The sequence below is a fragment of the Suricata suricatta genome, chromosome 5 (genome assembly GCF_006229205.1).
Source record: "Suricata suricatta isolate VVHF042 chromosome 5, meerkat_22Aug2017_6uvM2_HiC, whole genome shotgun sequence".
Taxonomy (NCBI): domain Eukaryota; kingdom Metazoa; phylum Chordata; class Mammalia; order Carnivora; family Herpestidae; genus Suricata; species Suricata suricatta.
The window spans coordinates 127,911,643-127,935,151 of NC_043704.1; the positions used below are offsets into that span (position 1 = coordinate 127,911,643).

Genomic DNA, 23,509 nt, shown 5'->3' on the forward strand with positions numbered 1-23,509 from the left:
CAGGGCTCGCCTCCGCCGGAACCCCCCAGGGGGCGCTCGCGCCGAGGTTTCCCAACTAGTATCTCGCCGGTTGCCGGGCGCATGGGTTTCGTCAGAAGGTGGAAATCTCTCTGAGAAGCTGCCATCTCCCCGCCACCCTCGCGTCCCCGTCTCTTCCTCCCTTCCTTCCTCCGGTCTCCTCTCTGTTCCCTCCCGCTTCTCCCGTACCTTCCGCTCCACTCTCTGAGTTAACTGGGAGCTCAGCCTCCACCCCCAACCTTCTCACCCAGTCCCCAGCCCCCATCTCCAAGGATGGAGTCGGGGTTTCCGGAGAGACCAAACTCCTTTCTCAACATCTCTTCCGTCCGCTGTTGCTAACCTGGCCTCACAGGACAAGGAGGGGGGGCGGCCGACTCTCCTCACACCACCACCAACTACACCACCAACCACCTCCACTCCGGAGCCGGTTTCTGCAACCTAGGGGTGGGACCCACCTCGTCCCGGACTCGATTCTCTTCCTACTCTTCGAGGTTGGCACCTCCAGGTAAGTAGATACCAACTCTGCATTCCTGTGTTCTTGGGGCGCTATAGGAAGGCAAAGTCCTTCGGGGCTGCTGCGTAGCAAGACCAACTTTTGAGGTGCGCCGGCTTTCGCCCAGACTGGCTTGTTTACCACTGCTGTTGTTTTAAGGAGCAGCGCGAGCCGTCTTTTATCCAGGGGAACTTTCACCCGTCGCATCTCCCCTTCCGCCGTGCGCCCGACTCGCCGGGTGGGGTGGGGCGCGCGGGGCGGGGAGCGAGCCTGCGGAGGGGACCGCAGCGCACCCGGGGGAGCCGGTCCTGGAAGTCCTGGAGCGGGGAGGGCATTGCCGTTTTAGAAGTCGGGGAGAGGCGCGGGGGCAGAGTCCTGGCTGAAGTTGCAGCTTGCCCTCTGACCGTCAGAGAGCTGTGGGAAATTGGGTCCGGGGCCAGTGGCTTGACCTAGCTGCTGCCGGATTTAGCCTCTCAACCTCCGCCCCCAGCCCCCTCACAGTAGGTCCCAGGTCCCAATAATATGTAATTGTGGTCGAGGCTCTCCCGCTTCAAACTAATCAGTAGGCTTGCAGGTCCCTGATTCTGCCAAGTCCCTCCGCGCTCCTTCTTCTGTTTGATAAAGTAGCGGGGGGGGGGGGGGGGGGGGGGGAGGGGGGGGGGGGCTAGGGGTGGGACTGAAAGGACTACCGAAGCGCTGGCCGTTTGTAGAGACCGGGACGCCCTGTGTATCACAGAAGCCCGTGGATTGTTAGGGCGGAATCCAGGGAGACAATCCGGAGGCGGTCCGCGCCAAGTCAAGTGGGTGTTGACCATCCAGTGGGGACCTGGCTGAACCCTGAGAAATACTCTTGGGAAGACGCACTCCTCCTTCCTCTTGAGGGAAGAGAGTGGGCTTTCAGGCTCCAGTCCCCATCCTGCTCCTCAGATCCGGCCGTCCCCCCGGCCCCCCCCAACCCCGAGGTCGTTGCAAGACTGGCTTCCAGTCCCAGAACTTGCGAAGCTCCTGGAGACATCACGGACTGCAGCGACGGGCCCTGGTGCACGAGTTTAGGAAATGCATGTCTTGGGGGTTCAGGAGGCGGAGGGAAGAAAGATGAGCAGAGTAGTGAGGGTGGGTGGGGTAGGGAGGAGTGGGTGTCCTGGGAAACTTTTCGAGAGAAGTACCTGGAGAGAACACCCACCCCCCACCCCCTCACACGGACCCACTGATGCTGTAGGATTTTAGTGCCTTTTGGGAGGAGATACCTCCGTTCCATTGCAACGGTGTTCAAAACTATGCAAAACCAACCTTTCGTCCTCTTGTTTTTTTTCTTGTTGCTTTGCCAGGGATTTTTAAAGCACTGCTCTTGATTGTTCTTGGCTCACGTGGTTTTCATTTTCCTCAACAGCATTTTTGAGCTGTCCAGGGTGTTTAAAGTGTCCTTAAACTGAGACCAAAGCTTAGTCTTCTGTAAAAACTATCTTCACTTCAAATGAAGTGTTTTTTTCTCTCCATCCCTTCCTACGACTGCCCTCTTAACCCCTATTCTTAAAGATGTTTGTGTGGGTTTTTTGGGAGGAGGGCTTTAGGGCAAAACAACCCCTCCCCCCAGAAAAATCAACTCTCTTGGGCCATAGGTGTTTTGAATGCATGGCAGTGTTTTGTAGTTAGTATACACCAGTTAAACTGCATAGGACATCCCCCCCAAAAGCCAGAGGCAAGCAAGAATTTTCCTTATTTTATTTGATGCCCTTCAAGTTTAGGAAGGTCTCATTTCTTTTTTATTACTTAGCAGATAAGACAGAGCTCAGGAGGGCTATTGCTGTGATTAGATAACTTCTGATGTTTTCATTTCCTTTACTAAGCTGCCGTTCCCAGGTTAAATTCGTTGTATTGGTCTGGCTATTTTAAAGAAAGACTGGCAGAGTTGCTCTAGCAGGTCAGGGGTCTGAGTTCAGAGTGGGTCAAAGGTACTCACATGTAGGGAAGTGGATAAAAATAGGAGGGCTGGCAAATACAGATAGGACACCTGTGCTAATGTGCGTACTAATGAAGGCCAGAATCTATGGGAAGATTCGCACAGCTTCACCAGGTCAGACTCAAACCACGTCAAAGCTAGGGGGTTTCCCCCGAGCATTACATAAAGGAAGTATCAGTCATAGCAGGATTGGATGCTGAACCCTAGGCAGTTTTGAATTGGTGGGTGAGAAGAGCTTGCCTAATGGAATTAGAGGTCTGCACATGTATTACCATGGGAAAACGCTCATGGCCCTCAAACCTGTACCTTTCCTGTGAGTGGTCAGCCTCATTTTTAATCTTCCAGACACTCCCGGTGGAATTTATTGGAAACAGGCACAGAAGGGGTCCAGTGAGTTTTCCAGCACGAGACAATCACTTTACTAGAGCCTCTAAGTGTTTCTTTAAAAAGAGTAGCTCTGAGGTTTGTGCACTGTATTTTAATTGTACTTAAAAGACTTCCTGTTTATCTCTAGGTCTTTGGGAGCAACGTGGCATTTTGCTTGAGTTATTGACTTTATTTAGGGGGATCTTGCTTTTAGAGGTTTTAATTAAAAGGTATCTTTGTATTAAAGTGTTTCTTGATCTGCCTGTGGATTTCTGATTAAACATACCTCATTCCATTTAGTAGAAAGCAAAGGTGTTATCTGTTACCAGAAAAATTTTATGTAGTATTCAAAAAAAAAATAGAAGCTTTGGTTCTTCCTATCATCAGATGATTTGAGTCCTCCATGACTAAAAACCTTAAGATATGTTGACTATAAAAAATAACCACAGAGAAAAAAGTGGGTTAAGAGTGGTATCTTTATTCTCATCTGTGTTTGAATCTTTTGTAACCCAACTGAATGTTTTCATATGGTTTGCATCAAGCCTTTTTTCCTGAAGTATAACACTCTGGATCATTATGGCCACCTTTATTCACATAAAGTACTTTTCCATTTGGAGGTAAACATGTTGGAGGTGAACAGTCAATGTGTGTGTCATTAATGCTCCACACTTTCACAGGGATCTGAATCCAGAACAAAGAGTGAGAAGAGTACTTTGATCCATCAACTTGCTAGATTGGGAAAGAGGCTCTACACTAATTGGGAAAATCTCATGAGTCTTTGTATTTTTAATCAGAGATATGGCCAGAAGATCTGTATTTCATGCATTTTGAAGAAGAAAAAGGTTAAATTTGTTCTCTGTATTTGATCTTTCCATTTTTGTCTTGTTAATATTTTAAAACAAAACAAAAACCCCTTTGGATCTGTCTGGTCACCCAGAGTCATATTGCCTTGGCAACGGTAGTCAGTACACTAGAGTCACAAAATATCAAGACAGGAAATGTAAAATGCATTTAAAATAAAAATGTCACATGGTTCAATACTATCCTAGGTCATTAGAACTGACCTTCCAGCATATAATAATAGAGCTGCATTTGACTCTGCCTTTCTCCTAACTGAGTGTAGATAGTAAATAACAGATTACAGGACTTTAAGGGTTTTTTTTTAGGATGTCCTAAAAATTCTATAATGTTTTTTCTTTTGAGGGAAGCATGTTATTAAAATAAGTGGGTTGGAGTTTCAAATCCATTCTTTGGATGAAGTGTTTATATGGAGGTTGGTGGTAAGTCTGAAGTCAAGCTCAATAAATGGATTAGGCATAATGTGCTGTCTTCTGTATGATATTGCAAGTAGACAGTGTGTAGTCAGGCCTCAGTTAGCACTAAATTTAATCAGGGGATATCCACTAACACTTGTGTCTGCCTAATAAAAACGTCATAGTGCTTACATATACTTTTAGTCTTTTCTGTACTAGAAATCTCATGTGGGAGGTTTCTGCTTAGACTATGACTTACTAAATATATATGACATATAGTATATGTTTTTTCTAAGTTGGCAAATCCCAGAAAATCCTTTCTTTGTTGTATTTTTTGGAGTCTCTTGAGAACCACTAGCATTTAGATCAGTAAATATTGAAGGCCTGAAGGCAAGTGTTGAAAAGTGGAAGAAAGTGGTAAAGAAGACTTATTTGAGAAGGTTCATTCTAGTCCTGTGACTTTAGTGCTCTGAGGGGTGGGGGTGCCCAATGAGAGTTGGCCTTTGGGTGGTGGGCTCATTTTTCAACTGTGGACAGCAACTGGTTCTCTTTGAATCTATGACTCTCAGAAGAGAGTCATATGACTGGAAGAGGGCTTGGAAATAGTCTGTTGACTCTAACTATTTAATCTGACAGATATAGAAACTAAACCTCAGAAAGGTGACTTGTTTACGATCAGGGGACTCACTCAACAACCCTCCTGATTATTCCTTTCTCTTTATATAGAGTCAAGTTCCCTAGAGATAATGACTGTAGTGGCTCCAGTGTCTGGTCCCATGCGCACTGATAATCTTTACTGAGTTGGGGATGGTGGAGGCGGGGAGGCTCCCACCTCCGTTGTAGTGTTTGGAAGAGCAGGCTTGGAACTTACTACTTTGCTCTCTCTCGGAGCCAGTGCAATATTTACCCAATAGATGTGATTAAATTTGTACAGAATCATTGTCTGCAGCCATCTCTGTTAGTGTACATGTTTTGTGAAGAATTGTTCATGCATAGTCTTAGTTTTCTACTTTAAATGTCATAATTGAATCAATAAAGTAGAGATTTTATGAGTTTACAGTTCCAAGAACTCACGGGGAGGGTTTTTTTTTTTTCTGTTTTAAATTAAAGGTCCATTCAAGAAGAACACATTCTAAAATGTTTTTCTATCATTGGCTCAGAACATAATATTTCTAACTTTGTACCTCTTATTGAAAAACTAGAAACGGTTCTCGTTGGAAATATCAGGAGAAAAACACAGTATTTCCGGTTAAGCCTAGAAACCTTCTCAGGTTTAAGGTGTATTGACTAAAAGACCTTCCTTATCCAAGAGATTCCAAACCTCTGCAGGTCAATTTATTGAGCTTTGAGGTAGAGGAGGAACAAAATTAGGCTAGCAGGGGTCCAAGGTGAAGGCAGCCCCCGGGACCTATTGAGGCGAGGGGGAAGGGCTGGAGACAGTTGGCATTAGAGTAGACGGACGCTAGAGGGCGCCGGAGCACCGGCAGAGCCCACCTCCTGGGACCATGAACCCGGCTTTTAGGCTCAGGGATGGGGTTTGACTGAACCCCAGAGATGTGCTGAGGTATAAAATATTGGTTTTCCCCGTGCCACTCACTCTCCAGTCCAAGTTGCCTCACTGCAGGGAGAAGACAAAGGATTTTGCCTTCAGAATCCAGTAGGGCACTGACAGTGCCTGCTTGGGTGGCCCAGTGGTTGGAAAGCACGCAGGCTCTTTGGATTCAGCCTGACTGGCTGTCTGGAGTCTTACTGCCTTCTGTTTCCTGACACTGGGACCTTTTGCCAGTAGAACAACTCTGGGTTCAGAAAAACCTCGTTTAAATTTGGGGCTTGTAGTTTTCAAGCTGCACGCAGAGTAAATTACTTCACCTGCATGAGTGTTAGCATCTGCAAATGGGACTAGTGGTGGTTGTGAATGGTGGAATGTTTAAAAGTGTCTGGTATTTTAGCCAGCAGGCAAATGCTAGTTCCTGTGTCCCTTCTTTTAAGAGGTCTCCAAAAACTTCATCCTTTCCTTTTGTAGCTGAGCTTCCTTCTCCTGTCTCCACACCCCCACACCCTCAGCGGATGGGTCTCATTTATCCATCTGTTGAATAATAATGATAACATCCTTTATGCCCAAACCTATGTTAGGCATGGGAATAATTGTGATGTTCACATCTTTTAAAGTGGTAGGCTCGAGGGCTAGTCAGGTGTGTGAGAACAGACATTAAAACCTGGGGAGGTTAAGTGTAGGGAGAGAGATGAACAAATGATGTGGGTTAAAGGATAAGAGAGTCATTCACTTCGTCTCAGAGAACCTGGGGAGTGGTCCCTCAAGTCCTTTACACTCAGGTGTTTTTTCTTCTCCCTGGCTATCAAGAAACCTGGTCTGGAAGGTGATTCTGAGGGAGAGGAAGGATCAGGGTTGGGGGAGGGGGGACCTCACTCAGTGTGAACTTAGGTTTATGTATATGTTTAACAGAGTTTCTTAAATCCAGTCAGCTCATACCACTGCCCTGTGTATTTTTACCTCATCTATATCATAGGATAAATGACTATATAATAGACTTAATCCATTTAAACAGGAAGATGATTTTTAAAGGAAACTGAGTAGAAGTATAACAGCAACAAGAAACTCATCACTCAATGATGGGTCTAGAATAATCTAAATAAGGATTCTGTTTTTAAAATATTGAAAGATGTGTTAAATATAAATATCAATAAAAAGAAAAATAATGCTGGCAGTAGAATGGTTGAAAGAAATGTTTTATCATTATCCTTAAAGTGACAGAAAAGCTTTAAAGTTATTTGAAGACCCCGGGGATATGGAGAACCTGATTTGATGTCTTTGTTATATTTTATACAGTTATTTTAACAAGTAACTTAGAGACAAAAATTTCAGTGACAAAATGGAAAAGTGAAGGAGGTTTATATATGAGATCTTGTTGATATGAAACCAGGGATGGGCACGTTGGGCCATGTGTGTCTATTTTATCTGCTAGGTAGATCTCCAAGCTCCTGGAGTCTATGGTTGGAGATCTGTGACTTCACTGATTGTGAGTCATATTGGAGGAAAGTCTTGATAAGAGGAAAATAGTAGAAATAGTTGGTTTGGTACAGGAGGAGCAGGGTGAACAGCTAAGAATATTAAATTACAGCTCATGGCCTGATCGAATTTTATAGAGGCAGGAAAGGATATACTTCTTATGGAATCAAAGAATGTAAGACCTGGGGGGTGCCTGGGTGGCTCAGTCATTTGCGTGTCCAACTTCAGCTCGGGTCATGATCTCACGCTTGTGAGTTTGGGCTCTGCATTGGGCTCTGTGCTGATGGCTCAGGGCCTGGAGCCTCCTTCAGGTTCTGTGTCCTTCTCTTGATCTGCCCCTCCCTGGCTCCTGCTCTGTCTCTGTCTCTCTCTCAAGAATAAATAAACATTAAAAAAAAAAAAAGAATGTAAGAGCTGGATAATCCTATAAAATTAGGCCCTTTCCCATTTTTCAGATAAGGAAACAGAGGCCCAGCAAGGTGAAATCACTTACACAGGCTGTGTGGAGGTTGAGTTGGGGCAAGACAGAGGCTTCTGCACCTCTTGTCTGGGCCCACGTTACACTTACACTCATTCTTCCTCTCTACTTCGTGCTTCATGAGAGAGCAGGATCCCCCTGTCTTGTTCATGGCTGTACCCCAAACAGGACCAGGCATCTAGCCATTGCTCAAAACATTTTGGTTGACTACACGAGCGTTGTTATTTCCTTCTTCCTCACTCTTATTGAGGAGTCTGCCAAGAAATCACTAGGTTCCAATGCACTTTGGTAAAGACAAATATTTGCTGAGTTTTGTTATGATATGGGCTTAAGCTTTGAAGGTAAGCAGACTTGGTTCAAATTCTGACTTTGCCACTCAGTAGCTGTTTGGCTTTGGGAAAATTACTCAATCTCTTTGAGTCTTATTTCCTTGGGCATAAAGCTATATAAGGTAGCACGGGACATTCATCATAGGTATGTACTAAGTGTTAGTTTTTCTTGGTCTTCCATTCCTTCTCTCTGTTCTTCCCAGAGAAGATTTAAAGGAGAATACAGTACTTTTTCCAAAGTGATTTTAATTTATTTCAGACAATAGACATTTATCTTGCATAATAAGTAAAATTATTCCACTGTGTAAACATAAACACCTATATAATCACTATAAATGAGTATTCTGTGGGTTATATATTATGAGTCCCATTTTATAAATGGGTCAGTGCCAAAGCACTGGCAATGGAGGGAGACTCAAACCTAGGGTGTTCCCACTCCCAATTCCAAAGCTGGGTGTTTTTTTCAACTTCATGTTTCATACGATCTTTGTTTCTTATCTGTCTTTCCACAGCTGCTTCTCTCAGGAAGGCTCACATCCTCTTTTTCACATTCCCTGATGGCCCGGCTGTACCCACTCGCCTGGCATATTTCAAGTTTTTCGGGGTAGCACTGTGTAGTGCACTTCTTTCTTTTTTAAAATTTTTTATGTTTTTATTTATTGTTGAGACAGAGAGAAACAAAGCATGAGGAGGGAGAGCACAGAGAGAAAGGGAGACACAGAATCTGAAGCAGGCTCCAGGCTCTGAGCTGTCAGAACAGAGCCCAACGCAGGGCTTGAACCCACAAACCGTGAGATCAAGACCTGAGCTGAAGTTGGATGCTTAACCAACCGAGCCACCCAGGCGCCCCTGTAGTGCACTTATTATGATAACTCCAGAGTACCTAGAACCTTCTGGTACACAGGTAACTCTCTCTGTCACTCTGTGTGCATGCCTGTCCCCTTAGCAAGTATTCTGCATTCAGGCCAAGTTTGTGTGTGGTTATATTGCACATTGAATTTGCTCAAAATCAATTCTACAGCCACTCTCATTTATTAAAAATACTCTTGGGGACCCCGAGTGGTTCAGTTGGTTAAGTGTCCAACTTCTGCTCAGGTCATGATCTTACAGATTGTAGGTTTGAGCCCTGCATCGAGCTCTGTGCTGACAGCTTGGAGCCTAAAGCTTGCTTTGGATTCTGTGTCTCTGTCTCTCTCTGCCCCTCACCCACTCATACTCCATCTCTCTCTGTCTCAAAAATAAATAAAAACATTAAAAAATTTTTTTAATTAGAAAAATTCTTAAATTTTGGTCATTCTATATTGTGTAATCTAAATTGCTTGAGGTTGTACAGATATGTTACTATAAGCATCATATATGTAATACAGTTTATGTTGCACTTGAACAACTTATGGGATTTATTTTGAGGATTATTTTTAGTTTTATTTAGTTATTTTATTTAAACAATTTTTAATGCTTATTTATTTTTAAGAGAGAGAAACAGAGTGCAAGCAGGGGAGGGGCAGAAAGAACACGAAACACAGAATCCAAAGTAGGCTCCAGACTCCAAGCTGTCAGCACAGAGCCCCGTGTGGGGCTCAAACTCACAAACTGTAAGATCATGACCTGGGCTGAAGTTGGACGCTTAACTGAGTGAGCCACCCAGGCCCCCCGTATGAGTTTTATTTCACTCATTAAATCATACATAGCCACTACCTAAAATGTGCTCTGTTATATTTACAAGGCTACACTTTGTGCTGCATATAGGTAGGTAGAATTATTAGTGAAAAGCAAAATTTTTAGCCAGGCATTCCTGGGTTTGAATCCTAGCTCTGCTTAATCTCTTGAAATTCTGTTTCCACAGATGTGAAATGAGTAATGATAGTGCCTATGCCCTAGGATAACTGTGAGCCTTCAAAGATAGAGTGCACATCTGTGGCATTCCAAGTGCCCGTCGGATTGCAGGCACGTGGAAATTGTTCAAATTGTAACTAGTGCTGGCTGGTGGCACCCCTCAAAATTTAGAGCTTATGAGTCATTACCCTAATGGTAGTGTTTTTGCTATATTGCAAGGGGGTTGTGAAAAGTAGGAGTGTGTTTATGAAAGTAGGATAGAAATCGGCAATGAAATGTATGCTTTCCACAGCTGCTGACATAGCCACTTACCTTACTCCCTTCCCCCTTCTCTGTTCCCACCCACCAATTTTATGCCTAGACACAAAGATGACTCAAGGGGTATGCTGGGGTTTCTCTGAGATAAAACTTCCTCTGTTCCTGCTGGTTCCAGCTTTATTTCAGATGCAAAGTGTGTTTAGCACTGGTCCCCAGATACACAGCTAGAATACAAAATCAATCACTCTGCCCTGCGAGGTCCGGCAACAGACGTTTATTGCATTTGACTTTATGTATCTTCCACCTTTGTTCAAAAAGGATTGTAGACAGCAAGCAATAGACAACATATTGGGTATTCTCTGCTATCAAAGTCCAATATGCTGCTAGCATAAAATACTCTTTTCAGACAGACCCAATGCATGTCTGAAAGCCAAGGTTTTCACACTTGAAGACGAATCAGAATCTCCTGGAAAACTTGTTACAGCACAGATAGGTGTTTTCTGGCCCCCACCAGGTTCCAGTTGATTGGGTCTAGTATTGGAACCAAGACAGCTTCCCAGGTCATGTTGATGTTGCTGGCTTAGGGACCACACTTTGAGAACCAAGTCTTAAATATTCCCTTTATTTAGACAAACTGCACTTTTCTATCCTGTGTGGCACAACTAAGAACAACATTAGTGGTGAAGAAAGGGATCTGACATTTACTGAGCAACTATGACATTTGCCATGTGTCAGGTACCTCAGCAGGCGCTTTATGCATATTAGCCTATTTAATCCTCACAACTGTCCAGCCAATCAATTCATAATTCCTTATTGATACCCCACCATGTTTGTATCATACTAGGCTCTGGAGATCTGGGGTGAACATACAGACATAATTCTGACTTTCTGGATATTATGTTTCAGCAGGGAAACTTTTTTGAGCAGATAATTTTAAGGGTGACTAGTCTGATCCATAGAATATAGAAGACCAGAGAGGCTGGGTAACTTGACTAAGAGTACACAGCAATGGGAGACAGAGGGCATATAACAAACTTGAAAATCATTTTACTTTAAAATGTGTACTCTTTGCACCAAACCAGAGGTTCTTTGATTCTTTGGTTTCAGGGCTCCTTTACACTCTCAAAAATTATTAAAAACCCCCAAAGGGCTTTTGTTTGTTTCGGTTACATCTATCCACATGAACCGTATTGGAGATTAAAGGCATTCACCTTTTGAGAACAGCTATACTAGACCATGCTGCAAATAGTGCCATTTTTCCTAGATCCTCAATCCTAATTTGTTTTGATGACTTTTGTAGCTAGCCAAGATGAGACTCCTCACATCTCCTCCTAAACTTTTATTTTTTAAAATATGGGAGCCTCTCTTAAGGCTTAGCCTGTATTTCTAGTGATGGCAACTTCCTAAAGAAGAGGCCAACCTGCTTTGGAATTTCTTTCTGACATTTTTATGTGTGTCAGTATGTTTGTGTATGTGCATTTACGATGAGGAGAAGCAACAGTCAAACTGTCTATCCCAGAACAAACTGAGATGTGGTGGCTTTATTATTCATCAAGGATCTCTGTCCCAGCCAACGGCATTTAGAAAGATACAGTCTGTGAATGTGTGTGACCTGTATTGGCTTCAGGATTCCTCAGGGCACATGCAACCAAAGCCCAAGAAAGCAAGCTGAGGGCTCACTCCTGCTAACTCGTCACAGTGGGAGGAAGCGATGAAAGATTAGATTCCAGCGCCAGGGCTTTTTTGTGTAATGTTGGCAGTCGAGTTGTGTTTAATTGTGGGGTAATGACTGAAACTCTGCCCTTTTCCATCATTTTTATTCATTATCTAAGGGGAAAGAGAAGCGCTAGTAGATACTTTCTTTGGGGTGTAATGGTCCGTGGTTGTTCAGACACTGATGCCCTGGCTGACTCTTAATGCTTTACAGCATCGTTAAGTTTTACTGAGTGAAATCACCCAAATCAGAGCTGACATAACTCAGTGTGGTTCCCAACCGATGATCAATGGATTCAAATCTCCTTTTATTTTTTAAAGAAACCAGTGAACTAAGGGGGATTCTGCAGCAGAGTTAGGGCGGTGATTTAGATGCAGCAGATCCTTGGATGAGAGGCTGGAAAGCCGGTGTCTTCCAGTCCTTTGATTGTTTGGTCTTTTTGACAGCAAACATCTGGATCACTGGTTCACAGAGAAACTTTAAAAAGGCTTATCCAGATGTTTGGTGTCACAGAGGCACACCCCACAGCCACAACAAACAAACAAAAAAATCGTGATCCTAGGTGATCATTTGTTATCTTCCTGAAAAGCTGAAATTTGACGTGAGGCACTTCTGTGAGTTGACCGGATGCGGCACGGGTTCCTCTACACCCCATTTCTGTGTACAGGGCACATTCTGCTTGGCAGTTATAACTTTGTAAAGGAATTCTTTGTCTGGAAAGCAGCATTTGGAGGAGGGTCTAGGGCATGGGATAGTGTACCTGTAGGTCTCATCTTCTTTTCATTCCCATCAAACGGGAGTCTGTGTGGTGTGTCCTGTAAGGGAATGTCTCCTGAGAACCCTTTCAGCCAATTTTTTGATGCTGTTTATAAGTTATGAGCTTCTTGCCCCAAATTCCCAAATTCTGACTCAATAGGTTCAGGTGAGCAACACCTGTTGGTTTTTATGGGTAATTATAATAGCTGGTTATAAGGTTAATTCTCTAAACTCCTTGTTCTGTGGTTTTTCCTTTACATATACTTTTAAACTTCTAAGTCTAAGGGAGATTTGAGATTAAATAAGACCTGATTAAGGCAAACTTGAGATCTTCAGCCCTAATAGGTCATTGTCAAATGAGATCCACTAAGGGCAGATATTAGCCTGTGAGTCAAATCCAGCATGTAGACTTTTTTTTTTTAAATAGTTGGAACACAGTCATACCTGTTATTGCCTGTAGTTACTTTCATACTACAATGCCAGAACCGAGTAGTTGTGACATAGAATGTGTCCCACATAGCCTTCTATCTTGCTCTTTGTAGACAAAGTTTGCCAGCTCCCATCCTTGGAACATATTTCTGTTTGCCTATCTCCAGACAGGAAACATACATAGACTTAAAAAAATCCAAGGGATATTATTCAGAAATATGGACTATAGACCAAATATCTAAATGATAGAATTTTTTGCCAAGCATTGTGAAGATCTTGTACCCAGTAGGTGCTGGTGGGGTGAATGATTGTGAGTTTCTAGATGAATGCTTTATGATCTGGGTTCCAGGAGTGCCTGGGTGGTTCATTTAGTTGAGCATCTGACTCTTAATTTTGGCTCAGGTCATGATCCCAGGGTCGTGGGATCGAGCTCTGTGTCCAGCTCTGTGCTGGGTGTGGAGCCTGCTTGAGATATTCTCATTCTCTCTCTCTTTCTCTCTCTTCCCCTCTTCCTCTGTTCCTCTCTTCCACTCATGTGCGTGCGTTCTCTCTCTCTCTCTCAAAACAAAACAACTTTATGATCTAGGTTCCATTTCCTCATTTATAAAACCAAAGTATCTGATTTGATCTCTAAGGATCTAAGGATCTTTCTTGTAGGACTGTTTTACATATTAGAGAGAGCAAGGAGGCAAGACATTTTTGGTGCCTTGCACCCCAGTCTGCCAAAGTGGCAGCCATAGCCTCTTGAGCCACCATCAGTCATGTTCATTTAGCATCAGCTGGAATTATTACACAGGGTCAAAAAAGCACAACAGTCCACTGTCACAGTGTCATTGGGTGTCCTACATGGAGAGAGACATGGGGATTTAACAGTTGAGAGCATCAAAATCATGCTTAATACTTGTTCTGAGTCGTTTTAAAGAGATGGGCTTGAAGAACATATTGTTCATGTTCAGCAGCTTTTAGTGTAATCTTGGGCACATGCCAGACATCCCTTTGCTCATGCACCAAAATCATGGATGGAAATCACACTCCTCCTGGTTTCCAAATTGATGGACAGGGGGATAGAGAGCTATTGATTGATTACTTGATAGGGAGTGTGGAGGAGGGAGAGATGATGGTAATCTTCTGTTGTTTATCATCCTCCAACCTTCAGGGGGAAATAAGAGATGCATCATCTTGGGACAAGGGGTCATGCTCTGTGTTGTGATTTGGGTCACCAACTTCTGCTTCAAAGCATACATTGTGGGGGGCGCTGTCATGATCTCACATTCGTGGGTTCAAGCCCCGCATCAGGCTCTATGCTGACAGCTCAGAGCCTGGAGCCTGCTTCTGATTCTGTGTCTCCATCTTTCTCTCTGCCCCTTCCCCTCTCATGCTCTGACTCTGTATCAAAAATAAAATATTAAAAAAAAACCATACATTGTGCTCCTCTTTAGGAATGGGAGTTCCCAATGTCACCTTCCTGAGGAACTAGCCAAGGTTTCCATGTGCTCAGTTCCACAGATTTGACCATGAGGTTATCATTTATTGATTCACTCATTTGGGAGGGTGACATGCTGCCTTTGCTGGGATCCGAGCAGAGCCTCAGCTTCTGCATCCAGATCCTAGGCTGCACCCAGGTTTTCCTTCCGGGCGCTCCAGCATCTGGACCACTGGGTACCAACGGAGCAGCCCTGCCTCCTTCCCTTTGTGGTAAGTGACTTACTCACTGGCTGGTCGGACAGCCGAGAGCAAGCGGGATTGTGAGCAGCCCTGGGACTGAGGAGGGGAAAGCCCGCTCACAAGCTCTTGGCTTTCATGTGCAGGACCCAGACCACTTTCTCCCATTCAGAAAGAGGAGGGGAGGAGGACTGGACAAGGCTGCCAGTGGGCACCTTGCAGTTTGTGCTGCTTTCTTGCTCTGCTACCCCAAAGCTCCATGGGTGTTGCATGGGAGACTGGCTAAGGAGCAGAATCCGCTTCTTTCTAGGATGTTAGTTTCTGAGAGCATCTAATTCATAGAACTTCTGAAAGCTATTAGTCTTAGGACTGGAAGCAGAGTGATTGCTTTTTGAACTGTTGAAGTACGGCTAATGTTGCAGTTCAGTAAAGTGGCAGGATTGTGTCAAGCGAGAGCATTGAGGCAAATTTTCCTGAGTCACGAGTTTCATACTGATTGACTTTATCATTCTGTTTTGAAAGTAAGTGAACAAATCATATACATATGATTGTAAAAGTTCCTTATTCCTTTATATACATATCTTTCTAGGTCCCAATTAATGTATATTTACCTTAATTCATCAAGTTTGTTTTTCAGATGTGTTGTGTTACAAACCGATGCGATACCATGTTTTTTGTTTTGAATCAGATTTATTTAAATCCTTCATCTAAAACAACAGCTCTCTGAGTTTTCTCCTACTCACTACCTAGGGCATAGATTTCATGTGGAATCAAGGCAAAGTCTTAGAGTAGATGTTCCTTTTAGTAAGAGAAGGCACTGTTTTTTGCAGCTTGGAAATGAAGATGCTAATATTCAGCTTCACAAAATTGGACATATTTAAAACTTTAACATACTTACTTGCTTGCTTTATTTGTAAATGTTGATCCTTGCACAGAGAACCTCAGAGCCTTTCCTATTTCTTGTTTCACATCTCCTTAGGAACGTGCAAAAGGAAAGGTAATAAAGGACAATCTTTTCAAGATAAAACATGATTCATAAAGGTGACAGCCATGCCATATGTGAGCAGTGATTAACAGCTGCAGAGTCTGCTAACGGCTTTTTAAAAATAAAGTGATAAAACAGATTTTTTCATTATTTCGTGTTTCGGGGCTTGCTCAAGTGCATCACCCTGATTTTTCTCGGCTTCATTTTATTCTATAAGCAATCGAATCACTCATGTCCTCGGAGTGCTATATTAGGGCTTAGTTAAATATTTCACATATATCCTTAGTCATTCTTCCAGTGATATTTTACGTTTCAAGACAGTGATGTGATACATTAAACCTGTAACCTCCTCTAAAGCCGCTCATTTTATTTCTATAGAGTGCGTTTGGGCAGACAGAAGGGAGAGCATTTCTAGGCTTGCTCATTTGGAATTGGTTTGCTTTAATTTAGAGCCGTGATGGCAGTGGGCATGAGCTTGATGAAGTGTCACAAGTTTAAATGGCCTTCCTCTGCCATCACCAGCAGAGATAGGCTGGTGGGTACAGACAGGCACAAACTGTTCACCTCTGAGATGCGAGGTGGAAGGGAAAGAAAATCCAGTTGTCATCTTAGTGAAATAGGTTAATTCTAGGAAATGCAGTTTCATGAAATTCAGTTGTCTTTGGCAAAGTAACTGAGCATTCTTTTCCTGACTGATAAGTCCCCCGACAACCTGCCTTATATGGGTGATCATTTTAATCTTGTTTGAGTCACAGTTCCTTTGGAGAGTCTGTGGAAAGCATTGGACTCTCTCACCTGAAAAGCAAATACATGTACTCGTACAGTCAGGTCGGCTTCTGATTTCAGGGGCGTACAAACATCCCTGAGGCATAGACCTTCTCCTTGTCCCATCAAGAACTCCTTCATTGCCTCTTCAATGGATGTGTTTTCCGTAGCAAATTTCTTTTTAAAAACGTATGTACATGAACATTTATAATGTTGTGGCATTTCTATTAAAGGGAAAAGGGAACAGTAGGGGTGGAAATTATCTTGGAAAGTCCAGAGCTGCCTGGGATCTTTTTTGGGGATTACCACAAAGAGCTGTGCTTTTGTCAAGAGTTAGAATCCACCCTTCCCGTATTGTTTGGAGCACAGTCTGAATTGAGGGCCTGGGTCCTCAGGGGTGCTTGGAAGGAGGCGCAATGGCAGCGCCTCAGGGGGTTGGCAGTGGGGAAGGCATGGCTGTGTGCCAAAGAGAGTCCTCGGCAGCACTGCCCTGCCCTCCACCCCATGGAGCCTTGGAGCCCTGATTCCCTGATGGGCTGCCCAGGGAACCAGTGGACTGAGTGTGTCATGTGATACTGTAGCACAAATAAGAGGAGAAGACCTCCCTCTGCAACTCCTGGTGGCAGGCCAGTGGTGCCTCAGCCTTCTGCCCAGACATCCTCCAGAGCTCTCAGCCTTGGGCCATGGAATGCAGCCTTCCCGGGGCTGACTTCCTAGGATCGGTGGCACTGTAACCTGCCGGGGATGGCAGGTGCTGACCAGTGAAGCAAATCAGCCTTGGAGGTGGTTTACACACAGCTTCCTGCAGGTGCACCAACAAGGTTGGGACTAGGTGCTGGGTGCCCTGGAAGGCATCAAGAGATATTTTGGAACAAGAAAGAGTATAGTATAAAAATGGAAGATCCAGAAGTACAAGGGTAAGACTTGTCCCCTGTCCCTTTTCCTTTTTTCTACCCCCTTCCTCCCACCTTTTCTTCTTTTTCTCTCCATTTTCCTTGCCATCCTTCCTTTCTTCCATTCTTCTCTCATCCGTCCTTCCCTCTTTCTTTCCCCTCCTCACTTTCTTCCCTTTTATCATCCTTCTCTTCCATCCATTCTTCCTTCCCTCACATTCTTCCTTTAAATCAACAGACGTTTCTAGGTATCTCCTGGGTGCTGTTGGTTCTTAGTTTGCATGGAATTTTGATTCCCTCTCTGGCACAGCAGATGTACCCTCATGCTCCCATCGGGCATTTTTGTTCCATGTTGTTACCTTTCCCCTACTCTTATTTGTTTGTCTTCCTGAATCACTGGCAGATATTGAACATATATAATTATGCATCTCACTTTCAAGAAGGGTATAAACTTAGGAATCAAGGCATGAGTGCGTGAGAAACCTGAAAATAATGTACCAGTTCTGTGATGTCACAAAACAGGAATGCAAGATGATGGAAGACAGTGTGAGCAGTATTGCTAGATGAGAGGAACGAGAGACATTTTGAGTTCAGAGAATGGAGTTTTTTTTTTATGAGATGGATGAGTTTGGGGGAAGTCTTATAGAGGAGTAAAACAAACAGGGGTTCCAAATGGGATTTTAGTATTTGGAGAGGAGAGAAAATTTCAGTCCAGAAATAGGGACTGATTTGAGTGAAAGCTCAAGGCAGCATCTTTTTTTCCCCCACCTTCATTTTCCAACGAAAAGTTCCAGGGGAAGTTGTTTTTCTCTCGGTGCTCCTTCTGCTTCTCCTTTCCCGAGTGCACTGCCTTTTCCTCTCTAGTTTCTGTATTTCCTCCCAGGTTCCACTTCTCTTCAGCTGGCAATGGGCTCAGGGGAATCATTCAGTTTATCTCAGGCCCTGCCTTGATCAGTAGATTACCTTATGCTGCATGGGAAGAGCTACATGGAATGTAAGTCGAAATTGGAGAGAGCATTGAAACCCATTTCCCAGTTGTGGTTGAAGTCCTAGTCTTTAATTATTGGCAGCTTGTAGATGAGCCAAAGGCTCTAGCCCTCTCCCCAAGGCTCATTAACCTTAGGGCTAATGGTCTGACAAGCTGGAGATTTCAGAAAGCAGGAAGTCAAAGATCGCTGTTGGAATTCCTGGTGTGGCTGGTCCAATATGGTAGAGTCCAAATGGCATGTTGTTAGATTTTTTTTTTTTTTTTTATTGCAGCAAGTCAGGGTTAAAAGGATCTTAGAGATTGTTTTAACTTTTACATTGTTCAATACTATAGATCAGGAAACTCTCCTGTTTTTCTTGCTCCTTGATACGTACATTTAACCAGTGTTCTTGGATGTTTCTATAGTAAATGCATTATGAGCTGAGACTAATTCATGCTATTTACTTTCAATATCTAATCCATGAAGGAATATTTTATTTTCTGGCGCCTGATGAGCCATGATCCTAGCCTCATGTCTGGGTCTTTCCTGGCAGTGACTTGAATGAAATCTGACTGTTACATTGTGGTGATAGTCTAGCCATGGAAGTTAAAGATTCTAAATTTGTTCCTGCTGAGGCTGGCATTTCTCTGTGATTGTTCCATCCAACCTTTTAACCGCTTACCCTCATCGGCAATATTGCTCAGGAGATACAGGGCGGCTGGAATCCCCTCGCCTTGTGGCCTTTTGATTTTTGCCCTTAAGTAAAGGAAATAATCCCTTTACTGAATATTTGCTGGCTGCTCAAAAAAGATATGTTCTCATTGGTACATTACTACTGATTATTGAAAAGCTCACATTCAGACATCATATATTTAACATGTGTGTGTGTGTTTGTGTGTGTGTCTGGGGAGTTGAAACAAAGGACTTCCTTCCAAGGATAGTATGGTGATTTTTAGAGTCTATTTTATTTTTTTCTTCACTTCCTTCATCAGATGAAATCTGGTTAAAAGGGTTATCTTGTAGGAGAAAGAAAGAGGCAAGGTGGCCTGGTGGTAAGTGGAAGTCTCGCTATCCTAGAATGGCATTGTCAGAAGGCAATTTTGAAATGTTTTATTCAATTCCATGTAATAAATAAGGGAAACAGGTTCAGAGATATCTAGGGATTTTGGCCAAAGTGATTTGAACCAGCTTTTTAGCAGATTAAAGAAAAACTAGGATCTGAGTAGAGCTTCTCTGACTCTAGGAAATAGTTTGATGCACAGAATCTTTGTACCCTATTTTCAAAATATATTAGATTTCAAAGAAAGCAATGATAAGTAAGTTGACTGTTCGATTAGAAGAATAATTCAAATAGTCTTGTTCCACATTTTATTAGGAATGATTTAACAGAATTCTGAATAAACATTTAAAAAATGGAGGATAATATATTTTTCAAGAATATAGAGGTTTTCCATGAAGATATATAGGGTCTATTTGAAAAATAGTCTTGATTAAAAAAAAAGCTATTAGAGTTCTTGCACACTATATTCTCATACTGTGATATAGTGATTTTGGAGGTATAGAATACTAAGGTAATTAAAAGCTATCCAATTGCTTGAAACTATTAAGTAACTGTTTTGTGAAAGACAGAATCCATAAAGACAATATATTAAAAGACAAATGAAGTGTGATCCTCCCTATATAGCCTGGGATATAATCAAAACTGTAATTAGACTACATTTCCTACTCCCAAATGCCAATGTTGGACAAGAAAAACAGATTAAAATAGCTTCTGAATCAAAAACATTCTAAGAAAAAAAGGAAAGAAAAATCAAAATACTCTGGGTATTGAGGAAGGAAAAACAAAGTGGTTTAATGATCAAAGCCATCATTTCTAGACCCTGTGAGGGTAGTGCCTCTGCCCCCTCTTTCCTCCTTAGCTACCTCTAGCCTTCTCCCCAATCACTGGGAAGTTCAGAATGCCTGACCCCTGTGTTCTCCAGGAGCAGGATCTCCCAGAGAGAGAGACGGAATGAGTGCAGGTTTGCCTTAGGGTCATTTTCTCTACCCTGTCCTCTTAGAGAAAGAAGGTTCTGAGAGTGCCCACAGAGAGCGTCATTTCTAGCTCTTGGTAGATATCCAGGGCATTCCAGCACAATGCTTTTGAAACAGGGCTTTCTTTACAGAGCTGCAGACCGGCCTCCTGATAGCTCTTTTTGCAGCATCCACCACTCTTAGAACTCTGCTCCCCTTTGAGAGGGGACAAGACAGTGCAATGGTGCTCACCTCAGGAGAGGGTGGTGCGGAATGAATCTCCTGGCAGTCATGCACCATTTGGCTGAGCTTCAATTCAGACTTTGTTCTTTGCTTCCCACTTCTTAGAGTCACTGCTGTCATTGGCCCCCAGAATTTATTGATCACCAATATTGGTTGCATTATCGGAAGCAGTATTACAGAGAAGTTAAGAGCACTGGCTCTGAGCTGGGATACTGGGTTCAGATCTGGGCTCCATCACTTGCAGCCGCATGATTTTGGGAAAGTTACTCATTCTTTTTGTGTTCCAGCTCCATTATTCATCAGTATGGAGTAATAAAATAGTGGGCCCTATCTCTTCGGTTGTTGTGAGGCTGTTAAATGAGAAGGGCCTTAAAGCACTCTGAATAATGCCTGGAAAAAAATAATTGATCCTTAAATCTTAGCAATTATTACCTATGGGGACTCTGGGAAAGGGTGTAATAATACTGAGAAGAATAAAAGGCAGCCCCTGCCCTGGAGGGATTATGGTATAATCAGGAAAACAATATTTTTTACTCATGAAGAAGGAATTTTGTCTTGTGTTCTGCCGTCTAGTGAGGATGAGTTGCTATGCCTGGAGTGCGGGGTGTACACTCTCCCTCCTCCTCACAGTCTGGCAAGATGGAGCAGAGGTAAAGTCTGTAGTCATGTGAATGGCTTCTAGATCTTAGGCCTCTGAGAACTCTTGTTTAGGTTTGTGGTAGAGGTATAAGCCCATGTAAATGGCTAAAGAAATACAGCACACATGAATTCTTAATTGTGCTCCTGCTACTGAGGCCTTCCATTTGGTGGTTGTATCCCTTTGGGTATCCTGGGAGAATGTAGAGGGGAAGCCAATCTGGTTTTCAGAATCTTCTACTGATTTATTAATCTCATGATGCCCAGACAGATGCCATGGGAACTAGCATTTGGGGCATTCTTAGAATGAAGTATCCAAGCTTTGGATAAGTCCCTTCTCTTACTGAATGATACCAGTTTTCTCTGTTTAATCTTCTTCCCAGGGGTGCCTGGGTGGCTCTGCCAGTTGGGCATCCGACTTTGGCTCAGGTCATGATCTCACAGTTTGTGAGCTTGGACCCTGCATTGGGCTCTGTGCTGACAGCTCAGAACCTGGAGCCTGCTTCTGATTCTGTGTCTTCCTCTCTCTCTGCTCCTCTCCCCTTCATACTCTGCTTCTCTCTGTCTCTCAACAATGAACAAGTGTTATAAATAAAAATAAAAATAAATCTTTTCCCAGCTCCATGACAATCAAGGGTAGAATCAGAGGAAGGCGTTCCCACCCTTGCCACCTTGGATTCTCATTTCTGTTTGTTCAGAAACATCCCATCCTGGTGGCTTTCACAACTCGTGTCAATGAGTAGGGGCTAAATAAGCCCATTCTAACTAACCACCAGTTTTTATAAATAAGGCTTTTTTGGAGCACAGCCACAATTATGAATTTACATATTATCTGTGACTGCTTTTGTGTGACAGTGGCAGAGACTATATGGCCTACAAGACCTCAGAAATGTGCTATCTGGCCCTTTATAGAAAAAGTCTGCTGACCTATGACCTATAGAATAGACCCAAGGAAGAGGGAGACATATTCCTCCCAAGGCAGTATTGGGAAGTTGAGATCGTCAACTGGTTCCCATTCAGGAAAACTGATGTTGCTTAAGCTGTAGTATATAATAACTCATCTAATTCCAATTGAAGCTGCCCCTAATTAATATGCCATGTTCTTCTCAGAAATGATATGAAATGCACCAGTGGTAGGAAATTTAATGGGCTTCTGTGAAGTGATGTCCTGTTTTTGTAGCAATGCCATGCTGACTGTTCCAATGTCAAAACAAAGCTGTCCTTTAGGATTTTACCTTGCATATTTAAGTGTTGACTCTGAACTGAGGGGTTCGGTTCCCCTTCCCCAGCTACTGGAGCTCCCTCACTCCTTTGAATGTGTTGGGTTTTTCTGGGCCACCAGCTCTATATGAAGTAACCTCAAGGAACTCACACCATGGCAGGTTGTCTACGGATCCCCTTTCTTTAATCAAAGGGGCCACAAGGAAGATGGATTGTGAATTCCATTCTTTCTGATGAATAAATCTCGCTTTGCAAAGACAGCAGAGAGTTCAGGAACCCCTCATCTTCCATTTATAACTGACTCTATCTCTAGTAAGAGGTTGTCAGTCTGATCTCAGCTCTGTCACAACACATTTTTCTGATTCTGAGCAAACCTCTTCTCAGAGCTTTTGCACAGGACTGTTGGGTGCACAGTAAGCCTATCTTAGCCTGAGATCTGGGCCACTTCCACTTGTCAGGCCTTTTTTTTTCCACCCTGGCTCAGGACTGCCTCCATCCAGTTGGGGGCCTTTTCTAATTTGCACAAAGGCACCCTATGGGCTAGCGGCAGTACCTGATCCTTTCCTCTTTCTGAGCTTCAGGTTTACCGGCTAGGAGAAACTATGCTAGATGGTTTCTAAGGCATCTTTGAACTCTTTGATTTGAAGGCCTTTTGCGGCAGTCTGTGTGGCTGGCTAAGCAGTTCTCTTCATGCTCTGTGGTGCTCCCCTGCCAGGGGTGCCTTTGAAGTTAGCAGGGAACACCGTGCCCCAGGAAACGGGGCTTGGAGAGAAGAGAGCTCCAGCGTTGCTGTGAGGACAGGGTTGTGTTGAGGCAAGTATTGGTTGTGAGAGGTCAAACAGGTGTCAGACCAAAGGCAGGTGTGGCTATGTCTGGCCTGATTCTTCTCAATACTGGAACAGTAGACAGAGACCAGAGGCCCTCTGGCTCTATGCACAAGGGCATCAGTACCATGTGCATAAGTATCAGGTATTGACAATCTTTTCTCCCTGACCGGATCATCTAGCCTCTGATAATAGACACTTGGACATAAGTGTGACCTGATACCTGATATGAGCAAAGGGATAATGATAGTTAAGGAAGGCCAACACCGTGATGGGACTCACTGGAGTCACAGAACCCTCTAAGGAAAGACGCAGCAGATCTGATCATCCTGAGCATTTTGAACTCAAACCCTAATTCCCTCAAAATACCAAGGTGCTTGGTAA

The 23,509-nt window shown here is 43.4% G+C and overlaps 1 protein-coding gene across 4 annotated transcripts in view; it reads left to right on the plus strand.

Annotated features, from left to right (window-relative positions):
* Positions 1–23,509, plus strand: part of CPNE4 (copine 4) — a 436,822-nt gene that overhangs the window by 2,876 nt on the left and 410,437 nt on the right. The window contains exon 2 of one of the 4 annotated variants that reach the window (XM_029940289.1): positions 371–523. The exons of 2 other annotated variants lie outside the window; for them this stretch is intronic. In XM_029940289.1, coding sequence (XP_029796149.1) covers positions 371–523 — 153 coding nt within the window. Of the gene's footprint in view, positions 1–370; positions 524–17,198; positions 17,245–23,509 lie in introns of those variants that run through there. One more of the 4 variants, XM_029940291.1, reaches the window with a different exon arrangement.